Source organism: Thalassophryne amazonica, chromosome 12 (assembly GCF_902500255.1).
Source record: "Thalassophryne amazonica chromosome 12, fThaAma1.1, whole genome shotgun sequence".
Taxonomy (NCBI): Eukaryota; Metazoa; Chordata; class Actinopteri; order Batrachoidiformes; family Batrachoididae; genus Thalassophryne; species Thalassophryne amazonica.
Window position 1 is genome coordinate 60,171,036 of NC_047114.1, and position 13,544 is coordinate 60,184,579.

Below are 13,544 nucleotides of genomic sequence, written 5' to 3' on the forward strand. Positions count from 1 at the left end.
GTTGAACAATCTTTGTTTTCAGGTTATTTGAGAGTTGTTCAGAGGCTCCCATGTTGCCACTCATTAGAAAAGATGCAAAGATGAGAAGCATTTGCAAATGGCCACCTTAAATACCCTTTCTCATGATTGGATTCACCTGTGTAAGGAGGTCAAGGGTCAGTGAGCTTACCAAACCAATTTTGTGTTCCAATACTTAGTGCTAAATGTATTCAAATCAATAAAACGACAACGGTGCTCAAATTGATGCGCCTGCCTAATTTTGTTTAAATAATTATTGCACACTTTCTGTAAATACTAGAAAGTTCATTTCACTTCTCAAATATCAGTGTGTTCATCTGCTATATGATACATTTAACTGAAATTTCTGATCCAGACAACCAATGATTTATAAAGGAAAATCATGAAAATTCTCAGGGGTCCCCAAACCTTTGCATACAACCATATGTACTTGAAGAAGCATCAGTCAAAGAGTGCACAAATGAAGGATGGGAATGCACAGGATAGCCACGAGCTGTGCATGGATTGGGCTGAGTTGGGGAGCTGAGCAAGCTCCAACCGAGTATTCCTGGGGGATGTACCATGCTGCTGAGCTCAGACTGGCTTAGTGCACACTTGTTGGTCGAGTGCATTTTGTTGTTCAATTTTCATGCAGAGCATTACAAAAGTTAATCTGATATATTAAAAAGAGTTTCACTGCCTGGAGTTACGTAGAGATATGCTGGGGCTGCAACTTTGCTGAGCTGAATAAAATATCTCTGACAGACCACTCAAAAGTTTTTATTTTAGGCATGAACTCAAATTAAGATCAAATGTGTGCTTCTGAGCATTCAATTAATGAGGCCCACTGTGAATGTCTACACTCAGTCTGAACGAGATATGTGTATTCAATCTTGATCTCTTCTCATGATGACAAATCTGGTTCATGCTCTATAAACTATCTGCATGTACAGAGCCACATAGTCACCCATGTCAGCATGTATACACATATACAACACACAGTCCACACAGAGCTCTGTGGACACTGAGGCTCAGGAGAGAAGCTGAAAATGTGACCCCTTTGCTCCACTTCAGGCTATAATAAGCGCCCTGGAAAGCGTCCATGGAAGAGATTCCTCTACTGCTCGGCTCTGCGGGGAAGAAGACAGAGGGCTGTGTGGGGGCAGGGAAGAGGCTAAGGAGAAATTAAGTACGGGCTGAGCAGGAGGAGAGGTTCAGGGAGGAACAGAAATTTACTGGGTGCCTGTGAAATGTAAGACAATGACCAAAGGCCGAAACAATGAGAATATCGGGAAACAAGGCGGAGATAGAGGTGTGGGTGGGAGAAGGTGTGAAATTCTGTGCATATTTAACACAAGTCCAGCAAGGCAATCAATTCTGAGCGAAGTTTTGGGCCGGGCTGGAAAATCTTAAACAAGCAAAGGAGAGGAGGAAAAGGAAGAAGAGGAATTGGAGGAGGAGGGAGCCAGATAGGGAGCTGCAAGAGTGGGATGAATGAGCAGGGAGGTATGGAAGGAATACAGGAGGTATGGCTGTGTGTCAGATTTGTCTATATTTAGTTGCTCTGAAAGCTGATTGTGTTTGTGGACGCAGGTTTGCTCACTTAAGTTACCTCACACACTGACCTCTTGTGGTCTTGGACAGAAGTGCATTGAACGTTTTTTTAACTGAGGCATGAGGATAATGTTTTGCAAAAGCAATATTGTCTTTGGCAGAAATGATAACTGCATATGCCAGAACATGTGATTTCACATGTTATAATGTGCTGTAATTAAGAAGAATATTTCCACCTTAAATCAAGAATGATTTATATTGGTTAATATTGCCATGGAACAACTGACCAGCTCCTCACTCTCACAAGGATCCTGGGGGAGCCTGGCAGTATGCCCATCCAGTCTACGTGTTTTGTGAACTTAGAGAAGATGTTGGGAAAGTGTAGGAGCACGGACCCACAACAGGGGGCGCAAACGAATGGACAATGGATAAAGCCAAATACAACACTTTACTGTTGTGAAAATGCACAACAACAACAGATTACAATAGTGAATGAAGTCAAATACACGATGTCATGTGGGCAGGCCCGAAGATAGGAGACATCAGTCCGAAGTCGAACCGGAACCACACGATTTCCTCCGCCACCGAACCCCGGGAATACTGGAGCCGCCAAGTCCCGAACTCCCAGGTGGCCACTGCCTTCGCGTGTCGGATCTGGTACTGCTGGCGAGGAGCAAACACAGTTAGAAGTGGGTGCGTGTGCACCCAGCAACACGTATGGTGGGAAACCACCTCCACCTCTCGTCGAAAAAAGGAACAGAATGAATACTGTCCAACTCACACAAGTAACAGATATTCCTGTCAACAAACACAGTCAGCTGAGAATATTACCTCCTTAGTAGAGCGATATCTCGGCAATCAGGTGGAGATGCCGTCTTGCTGATATACCTCTGTAGATCTGGTGATTGATGACAGCTGTCGTCGGTGATAAGTGACAGCTGTCATCCCAGCTGCTCCTGTGAGGCGGCAGCGCCCTCTGGTGCCTGGAGCCCGCACTCCAGGCAGGGCGCCCTCTGGTGGTGGTGGGCCAGCAGTACCTCCTCTTCAGCGGCCCACACAACAGGACCCCCCCCCTCAACGGGCGCCTCCTGGCGCCCGACCGGGCTTGTCCGGGTGGCGGCGGTAGAAGTCAGCCAGGAGGGCCGGGTCCAGGATGAAGCTCCTCTTCACCCAGGAGCGTTCTTCGGGGCCGTACCCCTCCCAGTCCACCAAATACTGGAAGCCCCGGCCCATCTGTCGGACATCCAAAAGCCGGCGCACTGTCCAAGCCGGCTCGCCATCGATGATCCGGGCAGGAGGTGGTGTCGGACCCGGAGTGCAGAGGGGTGAGGTGTGATGCGGTTTAATCCTTGACACGTGGAACACGGGATGGATCCGCAGTGAGGCCGGAAGCTGAAGCCTCACTGCGGCGGGACTGATGACCTTGAGAATCTTAAATGGTCCTATGTACCGTTCCTGTAATTTTGGGGAGGCCACTTGCAGTGGAATGTCCTTAGTTGACAACTACACTTCCTGCCCAGGACGATACGTAGGAGCCGGGGTCCGCCGCCGGTCTGCATGGGCCTTTGTCCTCATCCGGGCCCTCAGCAAAGCAGAACGGGCGGCACGCCACACCCGACCGCACTTCCGCAGGTGGGCCTGGACCGAGGGCACACTGACCTCTCCCTCAACCACCGGGAACAACGGGGGCTGATACCCCAGACACACCTCAAAAGGGGAGAGGCCGGTGGCGGACGACACTTGGCTGTTGTGGGCATACTCGATCCAGGCCAGATGGGTACTCCAAGCCGCCGGGTGCGCGGCTGTCACACAACGCAGGGTCTGCTCCATCTCTTGATTGGCCCGTTCTGCTTGCCCGTTGGTTTGGGGATGATACCCGGATGAGAGACTGACCGTGGCCCCCAGCTCCCGGCAGAAGCTCCTCCAGACGTGCGAGGAGAACTGGGGACCGCGATCGGAGACAATGTCTGTTGGAATCCCATGCAGCCGGACGACGTGGTGGACCAGGAGGTCCGCTGTCTCCTGGGCTGTTGGGAGCTTCGGGAGGGCCACGAAGTGGGCCGCCTTGGAGAATCGGTCCACTATCGTGAGAATGGTGGTGTTGCCCTGGGACGGTGGGAGGCCCGTGACAAAATCCAGGCTGATGTGGGACCAGGGGCGATGAGGCACGGGCAGCGGCTGTAACAATCCCGAAGCCTTGCGATGGTCGGCCTTGCCCCTGGCGCAGGTGGTACAGGCCTGGATATACTCCCGGACGTCGGCCTCTAGGGACGCCCACCAGAAGTGCTGCCGGACAACTGCCACAGTTCTGCGCACCCCTGGATGACAGGAGAGCTTAGAGCCGTGACAGAAGTCCAGGACTGCAGCCCTAGCTTCTGGTGGGACGTAAAGTCTATTCTTCGGTCCAGTTCCGGGGTCCGGGCTTCGTGCCAGGGCCTCCCGGACGGTTCTCTCTACGTCCCAGGTGAGGGTGGCCACGATAGTGGACTCCGGGATGATGGGTTCCGGTGGATCCGACAACTCCGTTTTGACTTCGTCTTCATGTACCTGGGACAAAGCATCCGATCTCTGGTTTTTGGTCCCGGGACGGTAGGTGATCCGGAAGTCAAAACGGCCAAAGAACAGTGACCAGCGGGCTTGCCTGGGATTCAGCCGCTTGGCGGTCCTGATATACTCCAGGTTCCGGTGGTCAGTGAAAACCGTGAATGGCACGGACGTTCCCTCCAACAGATGTCTCCACTCTTCTAGAGCCTCTTTCACCGCAAGGAGTTCTCGATTGCCGACGTCATAGTTCCGTTCGGCCGGGGTCAACCTGCGGGAAAAATAGGCACACGGGTGAAGGACCTTATCGGTCTTCCCGCTCTGGGACAGCACAGCTCCTATCCCTGAGTCCGAGGCGTCCACTTCAACTACTAACTGGCGGCTAGGATTGGGCTGCACCAGAACGGGTGCAGACGAGAAGCGCCGTTTCAACTCCTTGAACGCGGCATCGCAACGATCCGACCAGGTGAAGGGGACTTTTGGTGAGGTCAGGGCTGTCAGGGGGCTAACTACCTGACTGTAGCCCTTAATGAACCTCCTGTAGAAATTAGCAAAGCCGAGGAACTGTTGCAGCTTCCTACGGCTTGTGGGTTGGGGCCAGTCTCTCACCGCCGCAACCTTGGCCGGATCAGGAGCGACGGAGTTGGAGGAGATGATAAACCCCAGGAAGGACAAAGATGTGCGGTGGAACTCACACTTCTCGCCCTTCACAAACAGCCGGTTCTCCAACAACCACTGCAGGACCTGACGTACATGTCGGACATGGGTCTCAGGATCCGGAGAAAAGATGAGTATATCGTCTAGATACACGAAGACGAATCGGTGCAGGAAATCCCGCAAGACATCATTAACCAAAGCTTGGAACGTCGCGGGGGCGTTAGTAAGACCGAACGGCATGACCAGGTACTCAAAGTGACCTAAGGGGGTGTTAAATGCCGTCTTCCACTCGTCTCCCTTCCGGATCCGAACCAGGTGATACGCATTTCTGAGATCTAGTTTGGTGAATATTCGGGCTCCATGCAGGGGCGTGAACACCAAATCCAACAGGGGCAACGGGTATCGATTGCGAACCGTGATTTCGTTCAGTCCCCTGTAATCAATGCATGGACGAAGTCCGCCATCTTTTTTACCCACAAAAAAGAAACCTGCACCCATCGGGGAGGTGGAATTCCGGATCAACCCGGCGGCTAAAGAGTCCCGGATGTAGGTCTCCATTGATTCGCGCTCAGGCCGTGAGAGGTTGTACAGCCTGCTGGACGGGAACTCACCGCCTGGAACCAAGTCAATGGCACAATCGTACGGACGGTGGGGGGGAAGGGTGAGCGCCAGATCCTTGCTGAACACATCCACAAGGTCGTGGTACTCCACCGGCACCGTCCCTAGATTGGGTGGGACTCTGACCTCCTCCTTAGCCTGGGAACCGGGAGGTACCGAGGAACCTAAACATACCCGATGGCAGGTTTCGCTCCACTGAACCACTACCCCGGACGGCCAATCGATCCGGGGATTGTGTTTTAACATCCAAGGGAACCCTAAAATCACACGGGAGGTAGTTGGAGTTACAAAAAACTCAATCTCCTCCCGGTGATTTCCTGACACCACCAGAGTTACTGGTGGTGCCCTGTGTGTGATTGGAGGGAGGAGGGAGCCATCTAGTGCCCGTACCTGCACAGGCGAGGTAAGAGCCACCAGAGGGAGCCCTATCTCCCTGGCCCATCTGCTGTCTAACAGATTCCCTTCAGAGCCCGTGTCCACCAGTGCTGGGGCCTTCAGGGTTAAATCCTCATAAAGGATTGTAACTGGAAGTCGTGTGGCAATGTGGGTGTGTCCCACGTGAATGTCTCGGCCCACCCCTAGCCCAGTTTCTAGGGGCGGGCGTTGGCGTTTAACCGCTCGGGGCAGTCTCTTACCTGATGCTCTGTCGAGCCACAAACAAAACACGCTCTGCGGGCCAGCCTCCTCTGTCTATCTGGTGCCCTAAATGTGGCCCTGCTCGTGTCCATAGCTTCGTCAGCAGGGGGAGCTGTCACCCCACGGAGCGCAGGGGCCGTGGAGCGTGGGGAGGGCGGAACGCGGTCGGAACCGGAAGGGAGAGGGACGACGCGTGCCCGGTCACGCCCTTCGTCTCGTTCCCGACGGCGTTCTTCTAACCGATTGTCTAAACGTATGACGAGATCGATAAGCCCATCTAAATCCCGCGGTTCATCCTTAGCCACCAAGTGCTCCTTTAGAACCAGTGACAGTCCGTTTACAAAGGCGGCGCGGAGGGCAGTGCTATTCCAGCCGGACCTTGCAGCCGCGATGCGGAAGTCGACTGCATAGGCAGCTGCACTCCGGCGCCCCTGTCTTATTGACAGCAGCACGGCTGAAGCGGTCTCACCTCTATTTGGGTGATCGAACACTGTTCTGAACTCCCTCACAAACCCATCATACACCTGAAGGAGCCGTGAATTCTGCTCCCAGAGCGCTGTAGCCCAAGCGCGTGCCTCACCACGAAGCAAATTTATGACATAAGCTACTTTACTAGCATCAGTCGCGTACATAACGGGACGTTGTGCGAAGACGAGCGAACACTGCATAAGGAAATCAGCGCACGTCTCCACACAACCGTCGTACGGCTCTGGCGGGCTTATGTATGCTTCCGGGGATGGTGGGAGGGGTCGTTGAACGACCTGTGGAATGTCATTGTTTCGCACAGGGTCGGCAGGAGGGAGAGCCGCAGCATCGCCCTGAGGGCGCGCTTCCACCTGCGCGGCGAGAGCCTCCACCCTGCGGTTAAGGAGGACGTTCTGCTCGGTCATTAAATCCATCCGAACCGTGAAAGCGGTGAGGATTCGCTGCAACTCACCGATCATTCCTCCTGCCTGTGCGCCCTGTTCTTCCATTGGCCGTTCAACAGCCGGTTGACGCCCCTCGGGATCCATGACGTTGGCCGAGATATCCTGTTGGGAAAGTGTAGGAGCACGGACCCACAACAGGGGGCGCAAACGAACGGACAATGGATAAAGCCAAATACAACACTTTACTGGTGTGAAAATGCACAACAACAACAGATTACAATAGTGAATGAAGTCAAATACAAGATGTCATGTGGGCAGGCCCGAAGATAGGAGACATCAGTCCGAAGTCGAACCGGAACCACACGATTTCCTCCGCCACCGAACCCCGGGAATACTGGAGCCGCCAAGTCCCGAACTCCCAGGTGGCCACTGCCTTCGCGTGTCGGATCTGGTACTGCTGGCGAGGAGCAAACACAGTTAGAAGTGGGTGCGTGTGCACCCAGCAACATGTATGGTGGGAAACCACCTCCACCTCTCGTCGAAAAAAGGAACAGAATGAATACTGTCCAACTCACACAAGTAACAGATATTCCTGTCAACAAACACAGTCAGCTGAGAATATTACCTCCTTAGTAGAGCGATATCTCGGCAATCAGGTGGAGATGCCGTCTTGCTGATATACCTCTGTAGATCTGGTGATTGATGACAGCTGTCGTCGGTGATAAGTGACAGCTGTCATCCCGGCTGCTCCTGTGAGGCGGCAGCGCCCTCTGGTGCCTGGAGCCCGCACTCCAGGCAGGGCGCCCTCTGGTGGTGGTGGGCCAGCAGTACCTCCTCTTCAGCGGCCCACACAACAGAAGATGTATGATTGGGTACCCTGGCAGATACTGTGGGAGGTGCTGCGGGAGTATGGAGTGAGTGGGGTCCCTTCTCAGGGCAATAAGTCGGACTTGTTCCCGGTGGGGGTTGGCCTGCGCCTGGGCTGCACCTTGTCACCAATCCTGTTTGTGACATTCATGGACAGGATATCGAGGTGTAATCAGGGGGAAGAGGGTCTTCACTTTGGTGGGCTTAGGGACTCATTACTGCTTTTTGGCCGATGACCTCCAACACTCACTGGGTCGGTTTGCAGCTGAGTGTGAAGCGGCTGAGATGAGGATCAGCACCTCTAAATCTGAGGCCATGGTTCTCAGCAGGAAACCGATAGATTGCCTACTCCGGTTAGGGAATGCAGTCTTGCCCCAAGTGAAGGAGTTCAAGTACCTCGGGGTCTTGTTCACGAGTGAGGGGACAATGGACTGTGACATTGGCCGGAGAATCGGCGCAGCAGTGGTGGTGTTGCATTTGCTCTACCGTACAGTAGTGATGAAAAGGGAGCTGAGCCAAAAGGTTAAGCTCTCGAGCTACCTCTCAATCTTCATTTCTACTCTCACCCATGGTCATAAGGGTTGGGTCATGACCAAAAGAAGTTGATTGCGGGTACAAGGGGTCAAAATGGGTTTCCTCAGGAGGGTGGCTGGTGTCTCCCTTCGAGATATGGTGAGAAGCTCAGTCATCCATGAGGAGCTTGGAGTAAAGCCGCTGCTCCTTCGCATTGAAAGGAGCCAGTTGAGGTGGTTCAGGGATCTGGTAAGGATGCCTCCTGGGTGTCTCCCTAGGGAGGTGTTCAAGGCACATCCATCTGGGAGGAGACCTTGGGGAAGACCCAGGCCTAGTTGGAGAGATTATATCTCTACACTGGCCTGGGAACGGCTCGGGATTCCCCAGTCAGATGTGGTTAATGAAAGAGATGTTTGAGGTCCCCTGCGGATGCTGTTGCCCCCCGTGACCCGATCCTGGATAAAGAGTTGAAGATGAGTGAGTGAGTAAATCAAGAATCCCTACTCTGAAATAATTTTCTGTTTGGATTTACAGTACCCTACTGGCAGTTCAGGGTGATCAGTCTCTGTTGAAGGTATTTATTAAACGGAAAGATGTGGTCAGTCAGACAGATTTGGGAGATATAAACATAACTATCATGTTTCTTAATGTACATTCCATAATTTACCTATATTTACCTATATACAGTAAGTTGTTTTACAGAACATAAATAATGTATTCATTCATTCCGTTTGAGTTTATTTCTAGGAGGGCAAATCACAACATAAAGTGCTCCAAGGTGCTTCAGATGAATACGGTCTAACCATAACCACCCCCCCGAGGAAGCACATTGGCAACAGCAGAGAGGAAAAAATGTCCTCAGGGGTTTTTTGATTAAAAGAAGAAACCTCAAGTGGGGCGACCCTCCGCTTTGATCATACTACCAATAACAAATAAAATAAAACAAAACAAAGAACTGTCACACATGCAAATACAGAAATGTTCCAGCTTAGCAACCATAATCAGAGTCAAAAGACATCCAAATGGTGAAGAACAGTCTCAGAAAAATGGAGTATAATGGGTGTCTTTGATCAAAACCAGATCAATCATAGAAGGAACATTCTCTAGAATTCGTTCATAAGCTGCTTCCAGAAATCCTCAGTATGTTCCAATATCCACAGTTCCCTATAGCTCTCATATCCCAGTCCTGGAAGCATGTCAGAGGATCAGATGGATGGCTGTCTGACAGACAGAAGGATCTATGAAGCTCCAAACTGCATCAACAGCCCCCACGACCTCCTTGTGACGTGTTTCTATGATGGCAATAAAAAAGCTAACGACCACCTAATAACACACGGCAATTAAAAGATACTCACTGACGGCCAGAACCAAGAACAAATCTGCCATCACAGATGAGTTTTTTTTTCTCTCTCTCTATTGTGATAATAAAATAAAACAATCCTCTTCTCCCTTTTACATGAAAAACACAGCAGTGACGTCATGGCACCTTCCTGAAAAGTTGCGAAAGTTTCAACTTAAGAGCACTTGGGGAAGGCACACAGAAAAAAAATCAGCCTGCTGATTTCTGTTCTCATTTAGAGCAACTGAAAAAAAGAGATGCTTTTAAAGTCATCTAAACTTCACTAATTGCTCACATTTATATTGCATTCTGCCATCTTTACCATGTTTACTCAGGTTCATTTGGTAGCCAATATTTGATTAAATCCCACAATGCACTAGGCTCAAGTGCAACTTGCTTATTATACACATTTCAAAGTCTTACAGGAGAACTTTCATGGCATAAACAGAGAAATCTAATAACACTTGTAATGAGAGCACTGTGCTCATAGCGTGCACACCTCTGCTAACACTAGTTTCCAATTCAACAAATTTTTATCTTGGAAAAAAATGTTCAACTTCAAAGTACTGTTGGAAGTGACTTTTCATAACCTTATTGAAAAGAGCTTTTCAATGTTGAATTCATTCATTCATCTTCTACCGCTTAGTCCAATTAAGGGTCGCGGGGGGCTGGAGCCTATCCCAGCAGTCATAGGGCGTGAGGCGGGGTACACCCAGGACAGGACGCCAGTCTGTTGCAGGGCCACAAATAGACAAACAAACACAGACACCTACACACACACCTACGGACAATTTTAAAGATTCCAATTGACCTAACCCGCATGTCTTTGGATGTGGGAGGAAACCGGAGCACCCCGGAGGAAACCCACGCAAACACGGGGAGAACATGCAAACTCCACACAGAAAGGCCACAGGAACTGAACCCACGACCTCCTCGCTGTGAGGCAACAGTGCTAACCACTAAGCCACCGTGCTGCCTTGTTGAATTCAAATATGTGGATATGTGGATATATGTTGAATTCAAATATCCATTAAATCCAGAATACGGAACAGATGCAGATCAAACTTAATCTATTTATTGAGAGTGCCAGTTTGCACCTCATTCTCACAATTGAGTGATTGAGGCATTTCTAATTGAGATATAATGCAAAATGTAAACCAAATGGGCTTTTCAATACTCACTCATATGAGAGTGATTGGGGCACATTTGATTAAGATATCATGTAAAATATACATTAAATGGGGTTTTCAATGTTAAATTTAAATTACCACAAAATCTGTAATCTGGATCAGATCCGATGTCACAGACTGAATAGACTGCCCTTAAGAATTGGTCCGTCCTGCCTCCACTGTGCATGTGTCATTTTGGATCTCAGTAGCTCGTCTGAGACAGAGTCTCTTCACCCAAAGTGATCAAATGGATTAATGGGATTATTAATTATCAGATGATAAGGTAAAACCTCTTAAATCATTCTAAAGTCAGTTTTAAGCAGAAACGAGGCCGTTTTAAGCAGAAATGAGGTGATACTCGGTGACGCTTTGAAATGACCGACGTGCAGTGAACGCATCAGTTAGCAGCTTGTGTGGCCGTGGCACTCTGATCGCTTCCTCCGTCTTTTATGATGAAATAATGCTGAATTTATGTGGAAATGATTGTTGCACAAAAGTTTCAGATATCTGTCGCTGAGACAGATGACGGGAGTGCAGTTTTAAGTAGAATTGACATGATAATCTGTGAACTGCGGCTAATGACGCGTGCACAGTGAAGGCAGGGTGGACTGATTTTTAGGGGGGACCATTTGGTCGGCGACACGGGATCAAACTTTGTCAGTTGATAAAGGGTACCATCCTACCTAATGCTTTAAAATCTGAAAGAAATTTGATCTTTTTGACAGAGTTTATGTAAAAGGATACGGATTTTTCCAAGATTTTTCCTGACTTTGCCCTTTGACCTATGATCTTGGAAATTGAATCAGTTCTCGCCTATCAGGATATGAATCCTCTGTAAAAATGTCATAACGACATATGAAAAATTGTGGATTACAGGCTGTTCACAAAGACAGACAAATGGGTGAAAACATTACCTCTGCACAACTTTGTTGGCAGAGGTAAATATGTACGAAGGACGTACAAGTTGAAACTGTCACATATTTACTGTTGAGTTACACGCTTTGCTCAGTATGTCACTTCTGCAGGTGCACTGAGTAATGTGTGAGATATTCTGTGTGTAAACATGCTGTAGGTGTGAGATTGAATCAACCCTGGAGCGCCTACGGAAATTGGAGAGGGAGCTTTACTCTAAGGAAAAGGAGCTAGAGGAGCGTGAAAGGAGGCTCAGACTGTGGGAGGAGAGGCTGATGGAGAGATCCAACATGTCTCCCAGTCCAACGTCTTTACTTATGGAGCGCACAAACATCACACCGGTAGGTAGAAGTCAACCTGACTGAATGTAAGTTTCAACTAAACTTGTTCAGACAGCTGAAGGCTAAAACTGATTTGGACTTTTCTCTTACGTTGTCAGTTCTTTCCATCAATGTCCATCGGTTCCTCCGGCTCCTTCTTCCGCTCACACTCTCAAGAATCCAACAGTGCAAGCGTCAGCAGTGCTGGTGTCAGCAGTCTCCTCCGCACCCTCAGCAATGGAGACACGGAGAGGGGGACGGGTGGACTCCTGGAGAAGGGGATTGGCTCACTGGACAGCGGGAGGATGCACGCCATGCTCCGAGGGTTCCAGGGAGGCTTTGTTGAAGACGACGATGAAGAGGAAGGAACCCTAGAGGAGAAAGGATGGGGGCAGAGGGGGAGAGAGGAAAGTGGGAGTCTGGAGGGGGGGAGGGTGCAGGTGACGCTCAGGAGCTACCCGGGGGGTGTTGTGGAAAGAGAGGAGAGGACATGGGAGGAGGGAGACAGGGATAAAGGGGGAATGCAGAGGAGCAGGGTGACCACCATACTGCGAGGATTCTCAGGTGGGTTTGGAGAAACGGAAGGGGAGAGGGAGGGAGGATGGGAGATAGAAAAACTGGGGGATAAGCAAGCTGAGAAAGAGACAGAGGGAGGGCTAGAGGGAGGGAGACTCCCAACCATGTTCAAAGGTCTCCACGGGGGTCTGGGCACTTTAGGAGAAATGCTGTCTTTAGATATGGATGAAATTGGGGAAATGGAGGGAATAGGCGATGTGGACATGAACGTGGGTGACATGGGGGTAATCAAGGTCAGAGGTCACCGTGTCAGGAGTGAGCTAGGTGTCCGGGGTTGCAGGAGTGACATGGGTGTCGTTGTTAAGGGAATCAGAAGCGACCACGGTGAGGCCATTAGCCGAAAGATTAGAGGAGAAATGGGCGTCATTGGCCACTCAGGGGTGCAGGTGAGCATGCAGGCATCGTCCAATCAGGACTCTTTGAAGAGCTGCAGTGTGCGACATGGATCAAAAATCAACATGGCCACTGCAGCCATGGACATGATGGAGCTTGGCTGGTCTGACGACAGTGACTAAAACAAAGGGTGGGGGGGAAGAAACCTCCCCCACAAGCACGCACACGTAGAAAAGAAAAAAAAGAGGCCAAACTCGAATGATTTTGACTTGAGAATTTCCATTTACAAAGAGCTGGATAGTCACTTTTGTTTTGGTTAAACAACATTTTAAAAATTTAAATAATGAATACTACACCCACACACACTGTGAAGTAGGAAGAAACAGTCAAAAAACAGTTCTCAGTTACTTCACTTTTGTAATTTAATGTGCTTTTATGACTGCTGCTTAACCGTCAGAGGTACAAGTGTTTGAAAATAACACTTTCTAACGAGGCAGCACCGACAGATACCATTTTCCTGCTTATCTTGTAGTTTGTAGATTTGATTTGTTCAAAACAAGCTTCTGTGATCAAGTGTGCATTTTTTGACATTTTTTTCTGTGTACTCTATAATTTTTCAATAAAAAGAAAACAAATCCTTCCA

General features: G+C 49.8%; 1 protein-coding gene across 3 annotated transcripts in view; it reads left to right on the forward strand.

Annotated features, from left to right (window-relative positions):
* LOC117521072 (mitogen-activated protein kinase kinase kinase 20) overlaps positions 1 to 13,544 on the forward strand; it is a 49,324-nt gene extending 35,780 nt beyond the window's left edge. For all 3 annotated transcript variants that reach the window (XM_034182389.1, XM_034182387.1, XM_034182388.1), the window contains 2 exons: positions 11,833 to 12,013; positions 12,112 to 13,544. In XM_034182389.1, the coding sequence (XP_034038280.1) occupies positions 11,833 to 12,013; positions 12,112 to 13,083 (1,153 nt within the window). In that variant the 3' untranslated portion in view covers positions 13,084 to 13,544. The remainder of the gene's footprint in view (positions 1 to 11,832; positions 12,014 to 12,111) is intronic.